General features: G+C 46.6%; 1 protein-coding gene across 2 annotated transcripts in view; it reads left to right on the top strand.

Moving 5' to 3' along the window:
- Window positions 1-26,719, top strand: part of LOC147700297 (uncharacterized) — a 227,834-nt gene that overhangs the window by 44,379 nt on the left and 156,736 nt on the right. For both annotated transcript variants that reach the window (XM_086935661.1, XM_086935660.1), the window contains exon 4: window positions 20,628-20,738. In XM_086935661.1, coding sequence (XP_086791787.1) covers window positions 20,628-20,738 — 111 coding nt within the window. The remainder of the gene's footprint in view (window positions 1-20,627; window positions 20,739-26,719) is intronic.

Here is a 26,719-nt window from a genome sequence, read left to right as displayed (position 1 = left end):
GATGGTGGTAAACACAAAAGCTGTTTTAAAAAAGTGTTTTCCTCCAACTGCAAGTCATGGTTACATCTGTGACCCCAAACAGCCGCCCCATACAGTGCAATTGAGACACATCTTGCTTGATAGATTTGCAGAATATCCCTAGTTCTTCTGTCCCCAACTTTTGCCGCAAATCTAAAAACAATATGGGCACTTTTCGCCATTTTATGCCTGATATTATTAAATTCAGTGGACCATTTACTATCATGAAAGAAGGTAATACCAAGGTAACAAAATTTGTCTACTGGCTGCACCTTGTCAGAATCAATAAAAAAGGCATTTGATTTCCTTTTTGCCCCACAGGTCATTACGTGTTTTTTCCCTCTGTTAATGGTCAGTTTTCTATCCTTAATAAACATAGACAATCTGTCGATTAAATGTTGTAGGCCAAGGGGAGTTCTAGAGAGAAGCACGGCGTCGTCGGCATATAATAACACCGGCACAGAGACGCCCTTGATCCGGGGGGCATCAGCTTTTACACTCTTTAAAATTGCATCAATTTCATTTATAAATAAAATAAACAATAACGGGGCCAAAACACAGCCCTGTCTATGCCTCGTTGGATGCCGAACTTGGGGGTACATTCGCCCTTGGAGCCGTAACGCACACAAGTTTGTAGTTTTTGGTACAGTCTGGCAAGGAAAAAGATTATACCCTCAGGGGCTCCCAGCTGTAGCAAAATTGGCCACAATAAAGTATGGTCGACCATGTTGAAGGCGTTGCTTAAATCTGCAAAGCAGAGATATAAGCAACCGCCTTTGGCTTTAATATATTTGCCAATTAGGAGATCGAGATTGATACACTGGTCTAATGCTCCTCGTCCCTTCCTAAATCCATACTGGCTATCGGCCAGAATGCCCTCTTGTTCAACCCACTCTTCAAGCCTAACCAGCATAACTCTACTCATACTCTTTATAGAGGAGTCGAGGAGGGAGATAGGGTGATAATTTTTGACATCTGACCTGCTGCCCTTCTTGAAAATCGGGATGATGGATTCCCCCCAGGTTTTTGGGGGTTCCGAGCACACAGCTGCGTTAAAAACTTTTGCCAGGAGGGGGCTCCAGATCTCTGGGGCTGCTTTGTATACATCAATAGGGACCCCATCGGGTCCCTGGGCTTCCCCCCCCTTACTTGCACTAATTCCATACTCCACCTCGGTCACGGTAATGTCCAGAGGTAAAACGGGCCACCTGCGAGGGGTATTGGCCCCGCAGTTATCAGAGTCAAAAATTTTGGAAAAATGGAAAACCCAACCTTCGCTAGGGACATTAGAAGTTAATTCAGGTAGGTTTCCCTCCTTGAGGAAAGGAGAGTTAACCGTGGCCCAAAATAATGTATTGTTGTGTAACTCCGCTGCTTGGTTAAGGGAGTCCCAAGCTTCCTGCTGTAACTCGCCCTTCCTCCTTTTCAGGGCTCTCTTATAGTCTACTCTTAAATTGGTTATTAGAGTATTGTCCCTGTTTTTTTCAGCAAGTTTATGTTTCTTACTCGGACAGTAAAACAGTACACGTATGGTCAAACCAGCCTGGATTTGTTCTACATTTGTCTCTAAATGGTCTGGTGAACCTGGCATCGATGGAGGTATTAATATCTATAAAAGCAGATAAAACCCGTTCATAATCAATGGTATTTTCGAGGATAAGGGTAATATCGGTCAAGCATTCGCTAACGATAGAACTTAATAAATCGTTAGCTTTTTCCCCTATCCATCTGATTCTGACCCCATTTGATCTGTGAGGTTCCACATTAGTGAGAGTAGTTCCTGTTGCTACAGAACTCTCGCCCCAAAGAGTACATTCTAAGATAATATAATTGTGATCACTTAAAGAGGTGACTGCAATCCTAGGGGATGCACAATGAGGGGTGATATTAGAGGAGACGATCACATGGTCGATCACTGAGCTAGTTCTCCAGTTCTTAAAAGTAGGGATGGTCTGCCCGTTTACATCTTTAGCAAAATCCAAGATTTCCAGGGCATAACTGCCCATGAAACTATACAAAAGGTCTCCATAGCTGTTATGCCTAAAGTGCAGATCATCAGAGCCAGCATTATTTGTAACCCCACAGACTTTTTGGGTTGATAGTTCACATAACGGGATATTAAAATCGCCCACCCAAATAAAATAAAAAAAACATTATTTACGTCATTAAGATTCTCAATGGTGCTAGCTAGATCTTTAACTACAAATGTCCTACTGTCATCAAAAACATTATTATAGTAGTTAAGTAATAATACATTCCGACCTTGATCATCAAGGAGCCAAAGAATTTGAACTTATCCAGTATTTGGGTGTCTTTCATAGATTCACATGCCTGAATCATTCCCCGTCGTCGAGACGGGAGCCTCCGGTACATAAAAAAGTAATGTCCTAAGACATACATAAAGAGAATAGGTCTAAGGGTCTAACCTTAGTAACCTATCTAGGTCCTTATGCAGGAAGGACCAAATAGAGTAGGCTCCAGGGTCCCACCTTGGTAGCCTATCTGTGTCCTTTTGTAAAAAAAAGGACCAAAACAAAAGGAACAACCAATCAGCTACTACCTCCCTCTAGAACCTTCCTGTGAGGAGCCTCAGTCTCTCAGATTTTCTACCGCACGTTGTGCTAGGGAGTCTCCACCTGAGTTCTCCTCAGGAATATCGTATTTTCTCCAAACTTCACAGTTTTTTCGACTTTCTACTATGGCTGACGTCAAGAAAAGAGCACTTTTCCGTCCCTGTGCCTCCTGTGGTAAACTAAGGCTCCACGTGGACGACGAACATGAGGAATGCCTGTATTGCCTCTACCCTCACCACAAGACCATCGACTGCAAGATTTGCCGTAAGTTCTCCGTCAAAACCCAGAAAGACCGGGAAGGGAGACTTCTTATCTGGCTGAACAGGCTCAAAGACAAACCGACCGACCTCATTTCCGAGGGTGGGAGCATGTCGGTCGCCTCACAACTTTCCCTGAAGAGGCCTAGGGCTTCCTCGCCTGGCCACTCAGCGACCCCTCCTAAGAGGTCTAAAAAGGCTTCAGAGGGCAAGCCTGCCGTATCTAGCAAGGACCTTCCTGTCCCTAGGAAGCAACCACTGCTTACGGTGACGACGGCGCAATCGGCGACCACCTCATCGCCTAAAACCGTCTCAACATCGACGACGACGGTATCGACGACGATGGCATCGTCGGCGTCCTCCTCATCGACGACTCTAACCTACTCGTCGTCAGCAGGACGACCGATTTCATCCTCCGCACCGTCGACGACAAGACCGTCGACGAGGACATCGACGACGGCACCGTCGACGAGGGCGTCGACGACAGCACCGTCGACGAAGACGTCGACGACGACACCGTCGACGAAAGTCACACCGTCGACGAAGCCGTCGACGAGGGACACTCCGTCGACGAAGGGCGCTCCGTCGACGGCGGCGCCGACGACGAAGCAGTCGACGAAGGAAACGCTGCTTAAAGCTCCGTCGACGAGAGGGTCGTCGACGGATGCACCGTCGACGAAGACTATACCGACGGCTACTGGTACCTGGAAAGAATCCGAGCTCTTGTCACACGCAATGGACGCTCAGACTTCCCATGTCTCCATTAGGATCACCAAAAGGCAGATCACTCCGGAGATGACCTCACCTAGTAAGGTCCAACAGCTGACACCATCCTGCTTCTTACAGGACCAGGAGCCGGAGGAGGAGGAGGAGTTTACCCAAGCCACTAGTCCTTCCGACCTAATTGTCAAGTGCCAGAGTACGGACGAAGAGCAGGAGGTTGAGGAATCGACCCCTCCAGTAGTGCCTACCCAAGTCCACACCCAGGTGACCCCAATGGTGTGCTTGCCGGCCTCATTGGTTGCAGACTTGAGCTTTCTCGTCCAAGACTACAAACTGCGGTTTCCGCAGAAAGCCACCCCTACTGTCCCACCAACCCCGCAGCCATCTGTGCCCGTTCCTGCACAAGGGACAAGACCTAGGCCCCCTCCACTGGTCCTTCCTAGGACACAGGACCCTGCTCAAGACCCTATCTCGTCCGAGGAAGAGGACAGAGAACATGAAGAAGGGGAAGTCCGAGATGATGATACGGACGTGGATGCGGACCAGGACTATGTTACTCACTCTCCAGCCTCTCCGGAGCCACAATCTTCTGAGTCTCCACCTGCTGATATTGGAGGTTTCCATAACCTCATGGAAAGGGCTGCCAAAAGGTTCCATATGTCAATGGAATCTCAGGAAACTGAATGTTTCCTCTATGACTTTAAAGAACCAACTAAGAAAACTACTAGATCGATTCCGATCATTGATTATCTACTCAAACAGGGCAAGCAGCTCATGCAATCTCCAGCTTCCCTACAGGTAATCGTACCCAAACTGGATAAAAAGTACAGAGCTACGTCTTCAGCTCCAGCATGCCTCACGGGTCACCCCAAGGCGGACTCTGTGGTCACCCAGGCGGCGCAGAAGAACTCGCGTAACCCTGCATCACCTTTATCGACACCACCAGATAAAGAAGGCAGGAAGTTAGATGCAGTTGGGAAACGCTTTTCCACTACCTCTGCGACAACGGTGAAAATTGCCAATTCCATCGCCCTTCTTGGGCGTTACAACCGCCAACTCTGGGCGGACATCGCGCCCTACATTGCCGACCTGCCGGAAGATGCTAAAGCGGAGGCACACTCGCTCCTCCTTGAGGGCCAAACATCGGCCTCAGAACTGATAGACTGCGCCATTGACGTGGCCATGACTGGATTCAGACAGCTGGCGGGAGCCGCTGTCCTGCGACGCCAAGGCTGGCTTAAAGCCACCTCTTTCAGACAGGAGGTCCAGACCAAGATCTTAGATATGCCCTATGATGGCGATCACCTATTCGGCGAGAAGATTGACGAAGCCCTCACTGCAATTAAAAAGGACACTGACACAGCCAGAGCCCTGGGCACTCTGCAATCTCGCACTCAGTCCTTTCGTGCCAACAGGGGGAGGGGACAATCCTCCTATAGAGGATCTTATCAAAACAAGTCCTCTTACTCGTACTCTCAGGGTAAAACGCAATTTCAACAGCGCCAAAACCAGTCGGGACGTCAGTCCTCCTTCAATAAATCGTCCTACAGAGGGAAAGGACAGAAGAGACCAGCAGGCAATCGACAATGACTTTTCCAATTGGCCAGCCCCTCCACCATCGCTTCCCTTGCGACTTGGAGGGAAGCTTTCCTTTTACCTTCAAAACTGGCGGCAAATAACGACAGACCGGTGGGTTCTACAACTCCTTCAATTCGGCCACTCTCTAGAATTCCTCTCAAACCCTCCTCAGACACCACCTGTCAAGCGTCCTCACAGACACCTGCGGCTGCTTCGGCAAGAACTAACATCCATGCTCCAGAAAGGCGCGATAGAAAAAGTTCCACACGCCCAGATGGGGGAGGGCTTCTATTCCCACTTCTTCCTCATCCACAAGAAGGGGAAGAAATGGCGTCCAATTCTCGACTTAAGAGCCCTCAACGTGTTTCTCAAGAAGCAATCGTTTCGAATGGTCACGCTACAGGAGATCCTGGGACTCCTGGAAAAAGGCGATTACATGACATCACTCGACCTACAGGACGCCTATTACCACATCCCTATCCTCAAGGGTCACAGAAAGTTCCTAAGGTTTGCAGTCGCAGGGATACACTACCAATTCCGCGTACTCCCCTTCGGCCTCAAATCTGCTCCAAGGATCTTTACGAAATGCCTTTCTCCGGTCGCAGCCTATCTCCGCCAGCAGGGACACCAGGTCTTCCCTTACCTGGACGACTGGCTGGTAAAAGCTCCGTCGAGAGCAGCCGCAGCTGCATCTTCCAGCGCCTGTCTGCATCTTTTCCGCCGCCTTGGACTGACCCTCAACAGGGAAAAGTCATCCCTGACACCAGCTCGAGTCATCACCTTCCTAGGAGCTACCCTGGACACGGATTGCACGAAGGCCTTTCCATCACAGGAGAGAAAGTCGAAACTCATCTCCTTGGCCAAGTCAGTGGCATCCAAACAGTCTCTGACCGTCCGCCTCTTCAAATCGCTCCTTGGCATGATGTCGTCATGTATCCTTCTCATCCCTCACTGCCGCCTAAAAATGCGCCCCCTTCAGGAAGAACTGTCAAAACAATGGACACAAGCGAAGGGATCCTTCGAGGACCGCTTACGAGTCACTCAACATCTAATCAACAGTCTACAATGGTGGACTTCAGACAAACACCTGTCGCAAGGACTACCGTTCCTGCTTCCGGCGCAACCACATATCATCACCACGGATGCATCCTTGGAGGGCTGGGGTGCAGTCCTACAAGAACTGCAGACCAACGGAAAATGGTCGCCACAGGAGTCCAAGCTCCACATCAACATTCTAGAGCTACGGGCGGTCTTCCTGGCGCTCCAATCGTTCCTCCCGCGCATCAGAAACTCCCCAGTGCTAGTCAGGACGGACAACACCACGACTATGCACTACCTGAACAAACAGGGTGGGACGCGCTCGCTATCTCTCTCTCGAGAATCTCAGAGAGTTTGGAACTGGCTTCTACAACATGGCATCACCCTCAAAGCCGAATACGTTCCAGGCAAGGACAATGTCCTGGCGGACGCCCTCAGCAGAGAACAGTCCCTATCCCACGAATGGGAGTTAGACGAGAGTGCATTGAACCACATCTTCACGAAGTGGGGGACACCACAGATAGACCTCTTCGCCACCAGGGAGAACGCCAGATGCCCAAGCTTCGCAAGCAGGCTTCCCCAACCAGGAACTCTAGGGAATGCATTTTCAATAGCTTGGCAGAACGTGTTTGCTTACGCCTTTCCGCCATTCCCACTGATACCCAGAGTAATCAGGAAAATGAAATCGGAGCCCTGCACTCTAATCCTCATCGCCCCATCCTGGCCGAGGCAGCACTGGTACACGGAGCTCCACCGTCTATCCGTCCACCCACCTCTTCGTCTTCACAGTCACCCAACCCTGCTCACGATGTCTCACGGGCAGGTTCTCCACCCGAACCTGGGCCCTCTGAAATTGTCAGCCTGGCTCCTGACTACCGTGAGTTCAGCCATCTAAACATCCCACAAGAGTGCAAAGATGTCCTGTCCAACGCCAGAGCTAACAGCACAAAAAAGACCTATACTCTCAAGTGGAAACGCTTCTGCATCTGGTGTGAAAAGGAGGGTCTACACCCCTTCCGGGTCACTCCCCAACAACTCCTGCCATACCTTCTACACCTGGCGCACTCAGGCCTGGCCCATGCGTCCATCAAGGTCCACTTGGCAGCGATTTCTAGGTTCACTCGAACTTCTAGGGGCCCCTCTCTGTGGGCGGACAGACTCATTAAGCAATTTCTGAAAGGCCTCTTTAGGTCCTTCCCTAGACCAAAACCTGTCCCTCCAACGTGGCAGCTCAACATAGTTCTTCACCAGCTGATGAAACATCCCTTCGAACCTATCCACAAGTCTGACATAAAATTCCTGTCGTGGAAGACAGCCCTCCTACTTGCTCTGACCTCGGCCAGAAGAGTAGGCGAGCTACAGGCCCTTTCCGTCCAGGACCCATTCCTTCAATTCAAGGAGGACAGAGTCATCCTGCGTACCAACCCACGTTTCATACCCAAAGTCCCTTCGGACTTCCATCTTAATGAGCCGGTGGTTCTTAAATCATTCTTTCCGAACCCATCTACCCCGGCTGAGAGATCACTGCACTCTTTAGACCTTCAAAGATGCCTAAAATTCTATCTTGACAGAACAAGACAATTCAGGAAGTCATCCCAACTCTTTGTCGCATTCAGCAGGCCTAGGAAAGGCATGCCCTTAACTAAACAGAGCATATCACGATGGATCTCCTCAGCCATAACTCTCTGCCACGAGAAGGCAGGAAGACCTCTGGACTCACGGGCCAAAGCCCACTCCACCAGAGCCATGTCTACGTCTGCGGCACTATTTGCTGGAGTGCCACTCCTAGACATATGTAGAGCGGCGACCTGGAAGTCCCCGCATACCTTCACCAGGCACTACTGCTTGGACGCTGAGCTGACGAAAGACGCAGCAGTGGGCAGAGCAGTGCTTCGCCATCTATTCCAGTGAGGTGAGCCCTCCTACTTCCCACCATCCTTGACTGGTATGCACATTTCTTTGTTACTAGATTCTGCATGACATTGTATGCTGTTGTTTTTTTCCTACAGTCACAAATGTTCATTTCTTGCAGTAATATACTGTCTGTATCTTCACAGAATGTGCATATTGTATTGCTTGCTACTCTGATTCAGGCATGTGAATCTATGAAAGACACCCAAATACTGGATAAGAAATGCGTTACTTACCTGTAACTGCAGTTATCCAGTATTAGTGTCTTTCATAGATTCACATGCACCCTCCCGCCTCCCCTGGAAGGACTCACCTCTCTCTACAGGTTTACACCTATCCAACTTGGTGCGTACGAAAATCTGAGAGACTGAGGCTCCTCACAGGAAGGTTCTAGAGGGAGGTAGTAGCTGATTGGTTGTTCCTTTTGTTTTGGTCCTTTTTTTTACAAAAGGACACAGATAGGCTACCAAGGTGGGACCCTGGAGCCTACTCTATTTGGTCCTTCCTGCATAAGGACCTAGATAGGTTACTAAGGTTAGACCCTTAGACCTATTCTCTTTATGTATGTCTTAGGACATTACTTTTTTATGTACCGGAGGCTCCCGTCTCGACGACGGGGAATGATTCAGGCATGTGAATCTATGAAAGACACTAATACTGGATAACTGCAGTTACAGGTAAGTAACGCATTTCATATGCTCCCACAGTCAGGTACCTTTTGACTAGAATCCGCCGATTGATGGAAACTAAAATCAAGAGGCCACCTTTAGCTCTCCCAGAAGTAGAACCCTGCGCTAGCAGGTTATAGGAGGCAAACCCCTCGTAGTTAACCTCCTCCCTACTCCAGGTTTCCTGGAAACACAGAATATCATGGGTATTGATAAAGTCGTTCCAGCCCAGGGCATCCCCCTTAGTTTTCAGCCCCGCAATGTTCCAGCTAATAATAGTGATAACCTTAAGACCCCTTGTTCTGTTAATATTTTCGGGCAGGAACATTCCGTTAGGGTCAGCTTCAGTATTAGGGTTCCCATTAGCTATATTCCCAATGCCACTAGACAAGTTGTCGTCGGCCGCAATGGTCGACTCGACATCAATATGCCTTTCTCTTATACCACACACCTGGGCATTCGTGGTTGCACAAAAAGCGGACCCACGTAACTGGGTTTGTCAATCATTAGAATCCAGCGTGCTTAGGGCTTGGAATCTATTCTGTGTCGGGATCCCAAAGGCCGGACAACAGTGGGAGGTGAAAAGGCTATTTCTATTAGTATCAAGGGGCAATTTAATAAGGTGACTATAAAAATAGCCGAGAGGGCGGACACAAATACTATTCTCCCCAGGTGTTAACGAAGCAGCCCTTAACAAAACTGTTGCCACATGTTGGGGGTGTTTAAAATTGACTATTATTTGAAAAAACAATCCCAGGCATAAACTGAGGAAAGTACACAATAGATTAAACAAACAGACTAGTTCAGTTAGAAAAAATATTTATAGTTTAATTTGATAAAAAAGGGGATAAAAATTAAACACATTGATCACAATTGATAAAAAGACTGATACATATGTATTCACAAATTAGATAAAAGGAAGGTTAAGTGGTCTCCAGTCAACGCGTTTCGACATATACAATATGTCTTCATCAGGACATTAACCATGAAAAAACTCTATTGTACTTCAATATTAGGGGACAAGTGTTGAATCTGTTCTTTAGTATGTTCAACTTGTTGGAACAAGGTCAATAAATCCCTAAAATTAGAGAATTATTGATCCCACACTCTCGATTCCGGACTTTAAAATTGGAGGCACAGTAGTTACTTAAAGGGCTGTTTGGGCTACCGTGTGAGAAAGAGGAGGCCACCTCTGGGGAGTGACAGTAGTTGTTGGTAGCAGCTATATATGAAGGCAATAGTTACGGTAGTATGATTGGGCAGCTGCAGAGCTCCTAACTTTCTAAATGTGATGTGGTAGCCCTCGCCAACACCGATAAATGTGGAAAAGCGCCGGGTTTTGAGTCAGGATACTACAGAGCGGTAAGCCCTATCACGGTGTAAAGGGGCGCACCAATACCCAAATAAGTCCTTGAGCGTTTAAGAAAAAAGGGGGCGCCACTTCTAAATGAGGTCGCATTCACTTCTGCACGTATGTGATGCCGCCTTGATAAAAACAATTCCGAGAACGCTGATGATAGCCAGCTACATCCGGGGGTCTGCCGACGAGTCAGTTTCCAAAAAGAGAGCGCCCCCTTTTTTCTTAAACGCTCAAGGACTTATTTGGGTATTGGTGCGCCCCTTTACACCGTGATAGGGCTTACCGCTCTGTAGTATCCTGACTCAAAACCCGGCGCTTTTCCACATTTATCGGTGTTGGCGAGGGCTACCACATCACATTTAGAAAGTTAGGAGCTCTGCAGCTGCCCAATCATACTACCGTAACTATTGCCTTCATATATAGCTGCTACCAACAACTACTGTCACTCCCCAGAGGTGACCTCCTCTTTCTCACACGGTAGCCCAAACAGCCCTTTAAGTAACTACTGTGCCTCCAATTTTAAAGTCCGGAATCGAGAGTGTGGGATCAATAATTCTCTAATTTTAGGGATTTATTGACCTTGTTCCAACAAGTTGAACATACTAAAGAACAGATTCAACACTTGTCCCCTAATATTGAAGTACAATAGAGTTTTTTCATGGTTAATGTCCTGATGAAGACATATTGTATATGTCGAAACGCGTTGACTGGAGACCACTTAACCTTCCTTTTATCTAATTTGTGAATACATATGTATCAGTCTTTTTATCAATTGTGATCAATGTGTTTAATTTTTATCCCCTTTTTTATCAAATTAAACTATAAATATTTTTTCTAACTGAACTAGTCTGTTTGTTTAATCTATTGTGTACTTTCCTCAGTTTATGCCTGGGATTGTTTTTTCAAATATCGTTTACCCTGTCCCAGGATATTTATCCTTATCAGGGGGTCCTTGCTACCCACAGTATAAAATTGACTATTACACAGTCACCCCTAAATGTCTTGCTAGAGTTGCCTATCCAATCTACCCTTCAGGTACTTAGTATTTGGTCAGCAGAATAGGTAAGTGGAAACCCACAGTGGTTGTGCAACCACAATACTGGTTTATTCTTTAATAAATCATGAGATTCATCCAAATGCTTGGTAGGGATAGTTTCAATCGGGGGTACATTGGTTAAACAACCCCGTATGGTGCACAGTCAGGTGGGAGGTTAATAAAGCGTTTTTTCCTTAACTCCCTTAGCCCAACCTGGCTTGCAGGGGTCACTGCCGCTGCAGCTTGCTTAGTCTGACAGGTGATAGGCGATAAATCGGGACGAGGGGGTACAGATAAAACTGCATCGTTTACAGTTCTCCCCCTCTTAGGTTGCTTTGAGGCAGCTTTGTGGGCTGTAGGACCCTTCTCATCTACCCTGGATCTTTCGGCCGAAGCAATATAGGTGTCCAAAAGTCCACCTAATCTAATTACTTCTGCAGTAATCTGGTCCAGTTTATCCACTAAGGGTTTAATGATCTTTTCTACCTTGGAATCAATGATACTGACCAAAAGATCGAATTGGTCGGTATTCATTGTTACTAGACCTTTTCTTGTCCATTGGCTGAGCATTCCCTGCGGTACAACTGGAAGGTACTTCTACTCTTCTTTTGTTGCGGGTTCGGTTTCCCTCCCGGTTGATTTGGGCTTTCCTACAGGCTCTCAGCGCTCTCGGAGCTGGTGAGCACTGGGCAGGGGTCTCAATAGATACATCTGACCTATCCATATTACAAACAGATTCGGCAGGCACTTCCACTTCTACTAGCACTTCAGGGCTGTCCAGGTCACAATTATCATCCACTGCTGAGACCATCAACGGGCTCGACAGAGTGGTACATGTGATAGGTGGACTCCCCTTACCGAGCGATAATCTGCGCTCCTTGTTGATTTTATTGACCACTTTAACTAAATAATTGTCCATCGTAGCACTCACGGTGGCGGCAACAAAGAAACAAGGTGAGCCCCCCGGTGGTCTCCTGCAATGCTCCCCCGCTCTGCCGGGCTATGCGCTGGTTTTAAACGCCTCCTGGCGCTGCTAGCCGCGTGTGTTGTGCGCCGCGTCGCTGGGGCTGCCGGGAGTTGTGGTCCCGGGGCGGCGGCGGCGCAAATGCGGGTTCCGACTGACTCTCGGCAGTGGCGGAAACAAAGAAACAAGGTGAGCCCCCGGTGGTCTCCTGCAATGCTCCCCCCTCAATCAATTTGTGGTACATCGCCCCACCCGTATCCCTTCGCCCCCCCCCCCCCCCCCCCCCCCCCACCACCGGTGTGCCTCTGTAGCATAATCCCTCAGCTATTATGGACGTTAGAATCCCATGCATTAATTATCGTGAAACAGTAGTGTTACAGTACAGGTCAAAACATAGCTACTCAGAAATCACCATTGAGTCCATCAAGCAAGTCCCGGTTCCTTCACCTTGAATCAACGCTTCATGTGGGTCTTGCGCCTCCTCCAGTTCTGACCCCTCCCCTGATTCTGACTCTGTAGTTTGCAATAGCCCCACTAAGGCCTGCCACGCCCTCGCCGCCTCCAGCGCCTTTTCATTCTTTGTTCTCAAGGCCTGCTGCAGCCTAAGCGCACTTTCACTCTGCGCCCATTTTAGCATCTCCGCCCGCCATCTTCCTAACCCTGGCCGCCTTGTCGATTTCCAGTGCATTGTGATTTCTCTTTTAGCCAATACGAGGCCCAGGTCTATAAACTTACTTGTCACTTTTGTTCTGATGGTAAGTGGGAACCAGTGTAACAAACAAACTCCTATATCTAGTTCTAATGGTCCGTTACATGGCACAGTAGATCCAGTACCCCCTTCCAATACGCCCCTAGACTTGTACATCCCCACAAAATGTGCTGAAAGTTGGCTCCCTCCAAACTACACCTCGGGAACTGGGCGGCTACCGCCCCAAAGTATTGATTGAGCTTGGCCGGTGTCAAATACGCCCTATGTAGGATGTAGAACTGTACCAGTTGGAATCTAGCATTCCTCTTACATTTCCAGGCCCTCCTAACTAGCTGGTCCCACATTGTCTCCGGAATTTCTCTACCCAGGTCTCTCTCCCACTTCCCTTGCAACGTACGCAGTGGCTCCTGAGCTTCAGTTAACATGCGCCTGTAAATGGCCTTAACGGTTCCCGCCGCCATCACCGCATATTGGCACATCATGAATGTACGTTGTCCCGATAGACCCATCCCCCAATAACGCTGTATAGCTGAAACAAGCGCTGAATGCAGCAAGTGATACCCCCGCGGTAGATCATATTTCTGTTGAAGGGTTTGAAATGGCAACAGAGTTTCATTTTCATAGAGGTCTCCCAGCACTTGTAGCCCTAGATCTTCCCAGGTCGCCAGATCCGCCCACTCCCTGCCATGCGGTAAGGCCGTACACATTCCCAGCGGTATCTCCGGGGCATACGGATGACTGAAACTAGCCCTCCTCTGGCTCCGATTCCAGCACAACCATAGCGTCTTCTCCTCCACAGTGAGCGGTTCCAGCCGCATCTTCTGCCTGAGAAGTTTAAATGATAAAACGTACCGCGGGATCTATCGCCCCTCAGGGCCATCGGGGCCACGGAATTCCCGAGCCACAGCCTGGGTGAGCCACTGCAACTGCGCTGCAAGATAATACCATTCAAAATCCGGCACGGCCATACCACCGTCAGCTCTCGGACGTATCATTGTAGCCATAGCAACTTGCCGTCTTTCCGCTCCCCAGATAAATCCCACTGCCATAGAGCGGAACTGCCGAAAAACGGAGCCCTGCACCCAGACCGGCAATGTCCGAAAATAATACAATAAACGCGGGAACGCCACCATCTTCAGGAGTGCCACCCGACCCGCTACCGACAATGGCAATGTATTCCAAAACCCAAACCTACCCCTGAGTCCGCGTATTGCCCGGGCTAAATTACCCTCCAACAAATCCTCCGGAGTGTGATAAAGGTGCCTAAATAAGGTAAACATCGGGGTTCCAAGCGGATGCCCGCCACATGCGGGGGATTCTGCACAGCCTGTGCCACCGGAAATAAACAGGTCTTTTCCCAGTTCACCTTCAGCCCCGAATACTGTCCAAGCATCCTAAGCAATGTTCGCGCTCCCTCTAAGCCGCGGCCGTGTTGGCGAGAAAAATCAACAGATCTGCATAAAGGGAAATAAACTGCTCGTCCCCTCGAAGAAATAGTCCCGGATAATACCTCTCCAGTCGCACATGAGAAGCCAGCGGCTCAATGGCCAATGCAAACAGCAACGGGTAGAGTGGGCAACCCTGCCGCGTGCCCCGCCCCACCTTGCATGCAGAGGAAATTGTCATGCCTGTCCTCACCCTAGCCGACGCCGATTGATAAAGGAGTTCCGTCCATCCCACAAAGACGTCCCCAACCCCAAACTCGCGTAGGACCCTATACAAGTACGGCCAATCCAGGCTGTCAAACGCCTTCTCAAGATCTAGGTCGGAGCCTCCCTGTGATCTTCCCCCAATATCCGCATCAGCCGTCGCACATTCGTCGCAGTTTTGCGTTTTGGGATAAAACCCGCCTGGTCAGAATGGACCAGTTGTGTCATGTAAGGGAGGAGTCGAGCCTCCAGAATCCCACTCAATATCTTATAGTTGACCGACAACATAGACAATGGACGGTAGGCCGATCTAGCCAAGGGGTCTTTACCCGGTTTCAACAACGGGATAATGACAGCCTCACAAGCAGAGTCCGTTAACCTCCCGGGCTTCTCGATAAACCGCCAGCAATTTGGGGGCCAGGACATCAACATAAGTAGAGTAAAACTCCACCGGCAGGCCGTCTGACCCTGGGGTCTTCTTACGTGCCATATGTTTTATTGCACGGCGTTTTCCCCTCATCATCTAGTTCACCCTGACTCCTAAAGGTCAGGGTGGGCTCGAACATGTTTCAAGGAGCACTTTATAGTAAAGACCAGGGGGCTTAAACATTAAAAATCCTCCAACTTACTCCAAGGTATCCCTTTATTAGTAGAGTTGTTAGGGATGTTAAAAATGTAAAATATAAATGAAGGGTATTTAGGATATAATGGTCCTATGACCCTAGACATACAGGTTTCAGCTCTACTGAAACTTGTATGATAGGTCCCGGGCTTCCATCAGTGTGATAAGGCTCACCTCCCTGGTGTGTCAGCTCTGCAAGCTGTTAAGTTCATAAATAAATTATGCATGTAACTAACTGCATCTAAGGGCAAGGTTTATATTTGCCTTTTTGTATCTTTTCTTTTTTCTATAGTCCAACCTGCAAATTAAAAGGCCATATCAGTACCGGTATTTGCATTATATATTTTTTCAAAGTAAGCATGGCTAGTGTGTTGCATCAAATCCCACTGAATTATAATTCTGAGAGTGCCTGAGTTTGATCTATTTGAAAGGAGGTCTACATATCTCACTCTTTCAGTAAGACTTAACCTTTCTTTAAGATTTACCATGAAAATGTTTTGGGATATACTTTTCATTGTATCTTAGTGCTCTGGCTACATCTCCCTACTGTTTTAGTGCAATATTAGTATTATTAGGAAAAGTAAGTAAAGATGAGGATGCAAATGGAAATATAAGCGATAAAGGTGTAAAGGAGGTTGAAAATACAAAAATGAAAGTGAAAATGAGGAAGGCTGAAATAAAGGATTATGGACCAGATGTACGACCAAGAAAATTGCGCATTGCAAATTGCGACTTTTTTGCGAGTTACAATTTGCGAGGCGCAATGTCTAATGTACAACAGTGTATTTCACACTGTTTGTGATTCCTAATAGGGTCGCAAATTGTGAGGCTCATTGATATTTATGAGCCTCTTGCAATTTGTGAGCCCATTGGGAATGAAAGCTCTCCCAGGGATGGTGGCCTGCTGGGCTCAGCAGACCACCATGTCTGGGACTGCTTTTTAGGTCTCGGCCTAGCGAAGGCTGCGCTTGCGCAGTCTCGCTGGTGAGATTTTATGTTTTCTAGAGTGGGGGCTTGAACCCGCCCCTCTTCTCCATTGGCTGGCTTCCTAAACGGAGGCCAGCCATTGGAGGAGAGGGGCATCACTCCGTTTAAGCCGGGATTCGGGGGGGGGGGGGTGTTTTTTACTTTCTCTTTTCTTTCTGACCTCTTCCCATTGGCTGGAATTTTACATTCCAGCCAATGGGAAGAGGAGAGAAAGAAAACACGCCCCCGAATCCAAAAATTACGCTGCGTTTCTCCGAGGCATTCTTGCTTCGCCTCGGAGAAACGTGGTGGTGTCATGGCGGAGCTCGTTTGTTGCTTCGGAAGGGGTGGATTGGGTACTCAATTAAGTAAGTGAGGGTCTCCAGTCGTCAGGCCTATCTCCGCAGAGCTCCCGGGATGTCAGCCGTCTGGCCGCAATCCCAGCGCAGGTTTTCGCCAGGCAGGGCAGCTCAGTAGTGCCTGGGTCGGGCAGCCTCAGCAACTCCGCCAAGCCCGGCAGGGGGCACGCGGTGCAGCGCGCGATCCCTCGGGCCACCCGTCAGCGCAGAGTCCACGGGCCAGGATTGCTCACCACATGGCCTCCAGGCCCAGGTCACGATCCGCCGGACTCTCCGGCAAGTGAGGGTCTGCACATAGTGAGGCCTCTCCTTCTGTCTCTCACACGTGTCTCGCACCACGATGAACTCGGAGCAGTGCGCTGTTAATCAGAGTTATTAACGAGCATTTCCGAATGGTTGCACGGCTCTCTATATGGCACAGGCTTGCAGCGGGAGCGTCTCTTCACGCATAGATTTCCGCAGCGGCCTCCTCGCAATCTCAGCACCACCCGCGTCTCTCCCGGGGTAGCAGTAGACTCGGACCGTTGAGCTCAGGCAAGTGTCCAGTGGGGGCTCACAGCTATTGGGAAGCACGGACTCAGTAACACCGACCTGACACTGGAGCAGGCTCACTGCAGCTGGGCCAGGCAGTGGCCGGGCGGCATACGATGTTTGGCCGGATAAGTGGGTTAGTGACCCACACAGCAACGGTCTCGCCAACGGATCGTAGCTTCCACTCACTTCGCCTCTGGGGGTTCGTGGGCTTCCACAGGTCAATGGCGAAGGATCCGTAGCCGCACACCCACAGTCGCTGCGATGTCAGAGTGGTGCTCAGCGCTTTATGCCGCTATCTTGTACAGGCCGCGTCCGCGAGGCTCAATCGCTCCTTCCTCCGTTTAGGCGGCCTTAATGTCTGATGGTTGTACGGCTCTCTATATGGCACAGGCTTGCAGCAGGATCAGCCCTCCACGCATAAGTCCCCGCAGTGGCCTCCTCACGATCGTAGCACCACCCGCTGTGTGCAGCGTCTCTCCGTGGGTCGCAATAGACTTGGACCACTGAGCTCAGGCAAGTGTCCAGTGGGGGCTCGCAGCTATTGGAATGCGTGGGCTCAGTAGTCCCTGCCTGTCACAGGAGCAGTCTCACATCGGCTGGGCAAGGCAGTGGCCGGACCGCGTACGATGGTTGGCCGGGATAAATGGGTTAGTGCACCTTGGCAGCAACGGTTTCGCCAACGGATCATAGCTCCCCGTCACCTCGCCTCCGGGGGTTCATGGACTTCCACAGGTGGATGGCGACGTGGTGGAGTCATGGCGGAGCTAGCTTGTTGCTTGTTGCCGCATCTTGGATACCGCAGGTAAGCTCTCCCTCCACCCCGTGCCCCCTTGTTGAGTGCTCGCTTTTCTTGCCTCTGTTCCCTCGTTGTGCTTGCTTTCCTGCCCCCTGTCCCCTCGTTGTGCTTGCTTTCCTGCCCCCTGTTCCCTCGTTGTGAGCGTTTTTTCTGGCCTCTGTTGCCTCGTTGTGAGCGTTTTTTCTGGCCTCTGTTCCCTGTATGTGGCTCTGTGTGTGTGTGGCTCTGTGTGTGTGTGTGTGTGTGGCTCTGTGTGTGTGTGGCTCTGTGTGTGTGTGGGGGGGGCTCTCTGTGTGTGCGTGGGGCTCTCTGTGTGTGTGTGGGGCTCTGTGTGTGTGCATGGGGCTCTGTGTGTGGGTGTGTGGGGCTCTGTGTGTGTGTGCTCTGTGTGTGTGTGGCTCTGTGTGTTTGTGGCTCTGTGTGTGTGGCTCTGTGTGGGGAGCTCTGTGTGTGTGGGGCTCTGTGTGTGTGTGGGGGGGCTCTGTGTGTGTGTGTGTGAGGCTCTGTGTGTTCATATTAGGGTGAATAAAAACCACAATGAACTGTTGGCAGTGCTTTTAGTCTATCAGTAATAGGCACAATGGCCAGATCACCAAGAATCCTTGTTCCAAACTCCTGTCTGTAGCAGGTCCCATGCCAAGAATCCCATGTTTTAGTGAGAGGTGCTACGGTGAAAGTCCAACAGAAGACTTGCCGCTCACCAGAACTTCTCAATATTGATATTCACAGCTGCCATGTGTTACCTCATTGGCTCTGGCTTTTTAATTTCTGTTTTTTTAAACCATGCCTCCAATGCTAAAAGCAAAACTACAAGTCTCAAAATACAATTTGTTGGTTAACCCCTTCCACGCTCATGACGAGCCCAGCTCGTCATGAAGTACACCTCTTGTACGCTGATGACGAGCTGAGCTCGTCATGAACTGCGTTTTTTTAAATTTTCCAGCGCACAGCGGGAAAATGCACCACATGCGGTTAAATGACAGGACTGCTAGATCATTTGGCATGGAACCACTTGGCAGTATATACACACTTTAGCTGTACATCCTCCATGTAGGAATGCAAAGACTTCCGAAATGTATACAAGTAAAGATGCCAATGGGCTCCAAATCGGTGCTGGCAATGGTTTCATATTCAATATTTGAAATATAACGAAGTCTTGAGACATTAATAGTCCTTTAATCCGACTAGATTCATGAGAGTGTCAGAGGCAGCAAGGATATTGAGAAAGCGGCCATGAGCAAAAGAGTGGGAGCAATGAGCGTGAGGGAGGAATAGTTTGACTCCATAAGATATATAGATCCATGCTAAACACAGAACAACAGTACTAAAGTCAGTTACACATACTGCCAATGGGTAGAACACTGCAGCATTCCTCCTTTACATTTAATATGCATTTTCTAAATTGCATTAAAATAAAAGCTACAAGTTTTGCACACATAAGAACACCACCAGTGGCACAGCTGGGTAAACATTGATGCCCAAACATCAGGAAACCTGCAAAGAACAGCATCAGAATCTCCACTAAGTAAACACTGATGACAGGAAACCCTTAGTGCATAAGAAAGTCACTTAAATAGAGTAGCTCATCACGTTCCTGGTAGACCACTTTCTGGTGACATGTGCAATAGATAAAAAAAATACAGAACAGAGTATTCTCATTGACTTCCTTGATTTTTAAGCCAGAAATTTTTAAGATTGAAATAAAGTGGACATGCACCACTCATTCATTGTGCCAGATAGCTTTTAAGGTACCATACTTGGTTTGGGCAGGAGCAGTGTATTACCTGGATCTGAAACATATTAAACCACATCAAAGTAAAAAAAAAAATTCAGAACATAAAATAAGTTCTTAACAATGCATTGCTCCATAAAATAAAATAAAAAATATGGTATTGGTTGAGAGATGTGAGGTGAGGTATTTCCCCCCACCACCCAACAGTGACAAAGGTTGAAGACCATATGCAGCATTATTGGCGGACTTCTGCAGGTTTGGTGCAAACCCTGTGGACAAAACTGTAGCACACAACCAAAGGTAGGGGTTGACTACCAGGGGCAGGTTGGAGATATATTCCCCACCACTGGTTAGGCCCTGCAGCCAACCACCACAGTGCACAGCCTAAGGCAGTGCACAGTGTGGGGGTGTGGTATAAAGTGTGCCACAAAACCCAGAAATTTACTGGAAAAATCCAATTCTCAGCAATTGATCTCAAAGTTTCCACAAGACAAATCTTTGGGTTCTGTTCATTACAATCAAGTGCTTACTTGGGCTTGGGCCCATGATCAGCTATTTATCAGCCACGATATCTGGTCAAGCGGGTTACTGAGGCATTTGTAACATTCCACCCAAGGAAGGTGAAGCATTCTAAGAATAAAAAGCTTTCAGGAACATCAACTAATTTACAACACAGGCTTTTGGTTCTTTTCTTTTGTGGAACACACCTCTATTGTAATTTAATGAGGTACCGCAGGAGTTGTACAGAGGACATACACTTCATTTTAGTTATTCACACAGCTTGACATGCTAATTAATGAGGTAATGTGAATTCAATAGCCATGATAATATCCCAACCATAATCCATTCTCACCATGTGCTATCTCAGGGGAATGTTTCTGATAGAAATTATTCTAGTCGTGTCACAAATTATAAATGCATAATCTGAGTGATCAATGTTTTCATCATGACGCTGGATGGAAACAGGTCTGTTTTCCACTTACAACTGCCTGAAAATGCTTGAATTTTCCATTCATCATATGAAATAGATGCAGAAAATGATAAAGCATGCAGGAGGGGATGGAGGTTCAGGACCTGTTCTGCAGCTCTTATGACTCCCTGTGACACCACTCTTTCATGTTCCTCTTACCACAGGACAAGAGTTCACAATAGAAATGATCTCTGGCAGCATCAAAGATGAGGGAGGGGCCTATCCGATGGCTGAACAGACCCAAGAGGAATCTAAAAATGTCTGCACTCCAGCCGGTAAGTCATCTGTTTCTATATATTTATATTATATTGTAGGAATATTTTATCTATTGTGGGAACCAAACGGATCAATTTAGAGCACCGATGCTCAAAGTACTTCCTGGGGGCCACATGCAGCCCTCTGACCTTTACATGCGGCCCCCTGGTCAACAGCAGCACTGGGCTTCTGTTTACCCAACTCAGCACTAAGATTAAAATGATGTTAAATATACAGATAAGCATGTAGTTAATGGTTCATTAAAGTTAAAGAAAGGAAATAACTCTGGTGTCTTGCACCACTTAGCTTAAGAAACACCTCATTTTTGAAGACATCTTGCTGCAAAAGTGTAAAGATATTACATCTGAACAAAATTCATCAAGTATAGTTTGTTATAGTATATTAAACAAGCACAGGAGAAGGTTTTGTAAACACACATCCTAAAGTCATGTATTTTGAGGTCCTCATATGTGGTAAGGAAGAAATAGGAGGGAAAGTAAAATAAAACAATTGCCTAGGATCTCAAGGTTTGTTTAACTGGAGAAGCCAGGATTAATCCCAAGTTTTTGGTTTCACATTGTGCAGTTTAGACACTAGATGAATATGGTTTACTTCTCATACATCCAACTTAGCACCTGACCCACCTGCCTGCTGGCATCAATGCAGCCCTCGTTCACATCACTAACCAAACTTTGTGGCCCTTGGCAAAATATTTGTGAGTACTCCAGATTTAGATTGATTATGCCATTAGGGTTATTAACAGAACACTGGTACAGTCAAACTGGCAGACACAGGAAATAAATATATTTTCTCATATTATGACGCAGTAGGTCCTACTGTTCATGGTATAAGAAACCTATTCTCAGTAAAACAAACTGGGCACTTAAATAAGCTTAAGACTAGCAAATATAAATGGTCATGGATCCCCAAGGCCCAATGCAACCCAAGAGCGGATAAAGACGGAAGTTGGCAGGAAAAGAAAGGTCAGGTGGGAGTCCGACAACATGGATGGTTTCCACCAGTACATCAAGATTGCTACGCTTGCCTCAGCTCCTACAAACTGGGTGCTTCATTCTATAAATTCTATCGACCATTGGAGGTGTGTAATGCGTTCGTCATCCCCTTTTAAGGTGAGGAACGTTCATGGTTCATGAGAAGCAAATAATTCTCTTTTGCTTGTACTGATCAAGTGCGAGTCCAGGCCTCCAGTTCTAGTCGAAGGTCTAGAAGCTGGTCGAAGACCTCTTTAGTATCAAAGATGGCTTTCAGCCAAGGTTCCCACTCATCAAATGCTCACCTTACAGGAACCCTATCATCTGCTTTGAATTACTAAAAGGGATAGCACTAAAAAGTATCACTGCATGTTGAAGCCAAGATTGGTTCCTATTTTACAAATCATGTAGGCACATTAAGTTAGTCACTAATAAACTCAGCCACTCCTTCATTCTCCCAAAATTCTTGTTTTTGGGCATCCTTTCTTAGACAATCTGTTTACAGAGAGGCTCTTTTAGAACTGGGGATGATTAATGGTTAAGGTTAATACCCATGGAAATTGCAGTATCTTTTTTATCACATTTATCTTGATTTGTATCTTTTGATATTTTATAGTTTTAAGTGTCATTCTGTTTTCTTCTCTAAAGTGTCTACTCATTATGTCACTGTGTGGTTACTGATTTAAATATCTCTTCATAAAAAATTTATTTAAAAGATCTAACACCTGCTGGAACCTCAATTATCACCAGAACCCATTCCATTTTATGCAGTTTTAATATTTCATACAATGCAGGCTGATATGCATGCTGTTTGTGCCTTCAGGATGTTGAACGGGTTGTGTGGAATATAGGGCCTTGAAAGCAGCCTTGCTTGTTTCTTTATACAGTGGACATAATTGTAGAACTAATAAATGTTTGCTCTATTACTATGTTTTTTGTTGCTCTTTAAACTAGACGATTAAATATCCCTGTTTCCCATTTTCTTTCATAAAGACGACTGCCAAAATTTAGATTTATAAACATGACATGGTGCCCCATCGGACACCCGCGGGCCGATCAGAACCACATAAATATGGGGCGCACTCAAATCTGTCCATGACGTCCTGTGAGATCTTTTGATCCATCTCAGTATTAGTATAATAAATACTCACATAGTGTATAGTTCTAATGACTTCTCCTGCTAAGGTTGGTTGGGGGCTTGACACTTACAAAGGATCTGCTTTAATCCTTAATACAAATACTCAGTCTTTCTAAACAACATAGAGCAGACAGAGAGGATAGAAGCATACACAGTGGGTATTCCAGACAATTTACTCTGTTCCTCTGTGGCGCTGCTTGTAGAGGTACCCGGATTTCGTTTGGCCAGGACCGGCTGGATTTAATTCTCGGTACTTGCCAGCCTAGCATAGAACCAGGCCCGCTAGCAATTTGTGCCATTTCTCAAGAATCGTTATTTAGGAACGCTCTCAAACATTCCCCTTTTCTCTCAGTTCATAGAGTGATCTGCGTGTTTGCCTTGCATGTGTAGTTCTGGGACACTCTATTGAGTAGTTGTAGGAATTAGAAATTCCCTCCATTAATAAATACATTAATTAATAAATTAAGTAATTCATGTATGTGCACCCTAGCTTTACTGCCCAGCTGACAGCAAGGGGATTCCCATTAGAAGGGCGTGACATTACTCTTGAGGTCAGCGGGGATCAATATAAAGCTCTGAAATATATTGCTCATAAATTGATATAGAAGCTGCAGATGCAGCAAGGCTGTTCACAATATAAGCTATAATAGATTCTCTGGCATACTATGATCCATTTAGATTAATTGAAGTGCCTTTAACATACGTTAAACATATGGCCTTGTTTGAGAGTTACTACATGCAACAGAAAATGTGCATTAAGGGCTCTTTTCATTGCTGGACAGACCTGGCCTGTGTTAACTATGTACATGTCTCACCCAGACAGGGGTCTACTACCAATAGCTAAGACTGGAGATATGTTAAGGGAGATGATAACAATATACCGACAGCTGAGACAATTTGTATTACAGCAGCTTGACACTGAAATCACAGGAGCACAAACCTCTGCCATTAATCCACAAACTGTAAACACAACAGTGTCCCACTAAACTACATTAAATCCCAGTTAGAGTCTGATGGGCGTATCCTTATTCAACCCCACAGGATAAACCTAGAATTAGGAATATGTGCCTTCCAATGGGACGGTGCCAAATCCACAACAGTGGCAATCATAGGGAAGTATTTTCTGATCCTCTGTACTTCTACACAAGTCATTGCCTATACAGCACTACCGAAGGGTTTCAATCAAATAAAGGATGGGCATGCGGCGCCCCCAGCAGTAGACCTCAGTATGCATGTGATGGACATCATTGAACTAGCAGCTGAAACGGTTCTTGGAAATATCAAGAATGATGCAGCTCTTTTGGCCATACTTCAAAGGTAGGCTGTGACATCAGATCAGGAACAAGTGGAGTTATCAAAGATTCTCTTTTTAGTTTCCTCTCCTTGGAGGTGTCTGGCCGTATGCCCCCATGATCACTCTTTGTCCATTGAGTGTGTGAAATAGAGAGCCTATTGGGCTCATTTCTTAAAACCACAGAGAGAACTGTGCAGTGATAAATGTGAGCTCTTCTGTCATGTTCACTGAGGCTCACATTAAGAAGTTGGTGAAGGAAACTTTCCTCTCTCCAATGCTTTCATAAACACAGCAGCTGAACTGAAGCTTCAAGGAGAAGAGATCCTTACACATTCCATCTAGAAAGAAGGGAAAAAGTGATATCCAGCTTACCTGTACTGTCTACAATCTAAACAAGAAATATTGTCTGCTATCCTGTGCTGCAAAACAGGAGCCGAACATGAGGCCCCTCCTCGCTCTACAGAACACCATGCGTATGAAAGGTATATAAGACCCTGGTATAGGGGCAGTGTTAAACATGGACCGACTGCTGAAAGGATGCTTAATCACACAGTTTCAACATCACTCTTGATTCCACCATAAGGTTTATGGAGAGGCTTTACATAACTTGGAATAGTAATCCAAACAAACAAATACAACTATGCTGTTTATGAACTAGGGATGAGTGATGAAGTATGATTGGGGTATTTCTAACCTTTGTGCCAATTTGAATAATTATTACTTAGCTGTTTATAATAGTACACAATCATTGTAATGCACCTAATTTGGTTATACATAGTGCATAATGCATTCTCACATATGTGTACGTACTGATTTCATGGTACGGGGCAGGGCTGCATTTAAAATCTTTAGATGCGAACGTCTCGCATGGGTTTTATCTGATTCTTAACACTTCTGTCTACTTGAGCAGAACTCTTAAGGGAATTAATGAGGGGCGCCTGCAAGATCTCCTTTTCTCTGAAAAGGTTGCACTTTTCTTTTAGGGCTGGCTTTGGAAATCTGTTGGGTCTGACCCCAAAAAATATTGGGGCAACAAGTAAATTTTTGGTCATCACACCAATATAACTCCAGCTACACCCTTGATTCTATTCTCCTTGGGTCTTTCTGTTGCAGATATCGCATATAATATTGTTGGGAATTATATTTTCACAGTATCTGGTGTTTCCTGATGAAATGTGTTGTTCACGTTTTTATCATTGTTTCAGAATTTGATAGATTTGATGATCCCTTTGTAAAGAAATAAAATCACCATCTATAGGCAGTATTGTTATTTTCTCCTTTTTAACAGAAGTGTACGGGGTAACGCTTGTTAAGCTCTGGTAAAAGGGATAATGAGTTAAACCTAATTTAGAGTACACTGAACATGGTATTACTCCTGAATAGTTATAGAATTTCCTATTCCAGGATTTCCTTTTCTCACATCTTACCCTGGAGTGAATTTTCATGATCGCTTTGAAGTTGTGGAGCAGTAATGCTGTGTTGTCCTGCTTCTGATTTCATCTTTAATAACCAACTAGGTGTTTGAAATTGACTTTCTTTTGTTAAACATCCTTTAATCTGTTTTATAGAAAAAGTAACATTAAACAGGCACAGTTGACATTTAGCAATCAATATAGTGAGCAGATCAATAAAATTGTCCTCTACATTTGCTGTAGTCTGCAGACTTATACTTCCCAAAACAAGGAGTTTATTTCACCATATTCCATCTTCTCCTCAGGCCCATATCCTATTTTCACCGTAGCCGAATTCTCTTGGTGCATGTCCTCCCTTCATAAATATGGTTTGCCACCACCATGCAGCATCCTAGCTTCTTTTCTGAAGTTGATAAAACTCGAGCAGTACTTGCTCCCCAGCGTGGCGCAATATATATTGTCTCGCAATCATAAGGGCTAACTAGCCAAAAATGTGTGAATGTTTTGGGTGCATTTCTTCATCCCAAATATCCACTAATGATACTTTTTGCACAGGGCTGCATAGAGAAGACCCCGAGAGGTTGTGTCACGCGCACTCAGACTACCTTTCAGAGGGTGCCCGGTTGAGGGCACAACCATATAATGTGTAGAAGAGGGCCTGACTCTCCATATCCTGTGCTACATTGGTCTGACCCCTCCCTCCTATTGTAGCTAGGTGCTGTCTTCCATAATTGGATCAATGAAGGATCTTCAGTTGTACTAGCCTCAGTCCAGACCCGGTTGAGACTTACCTTGAGGACTGGAGCGACTTCTAAGATCTTGTAGTTCCCCCAGGTGTGCAGTCCACTGCTCTCTGTTTACTGAGGAGGGTTGAAATGGATATTTAACTGTGTTTTCACTCTAGTTACCAATGCTAAAAACATCAGAATACAAATAAAATGTCACTTTGCAACTTCGAATACGTTTTCATGTTTGAACACACACTTGCCTTTATAATACTTGTGAAAGCATTACAAGTCCTTTTTTCATAATAGAGATATTATGATATTATTTCAGGATGGACACAGCGCGGACACGGGTAGCGAGTGTGCTAAAGCAAGCCCATCTCTGACCAAACGGTTCCCCTTATGGGCAGGTTTTGGTGACTTTCTCAGCCAAACACTCC

The sequence above is a fragment of the Lissotriton vulgaris genome, chromosome 8 (assembly GCF_964263255.1).
Source record: "Lissotriton vulgaris chromosome 8, aLisVul1.2, whole genome shotgun sequence".
Classification (NCBI taxonomy): domain Eukaryota; kingdom Metazoa; phylum Chordata; class Amphibia; order Caudata; family Salamandridae; genus Lissotriton; species Lissotriton vulgaris.
The sequence above is the reverse complement of the archived record's forward strand: the minus strand, read 5'-3'. Positions and strand labels throughout refer to the sequence as shown.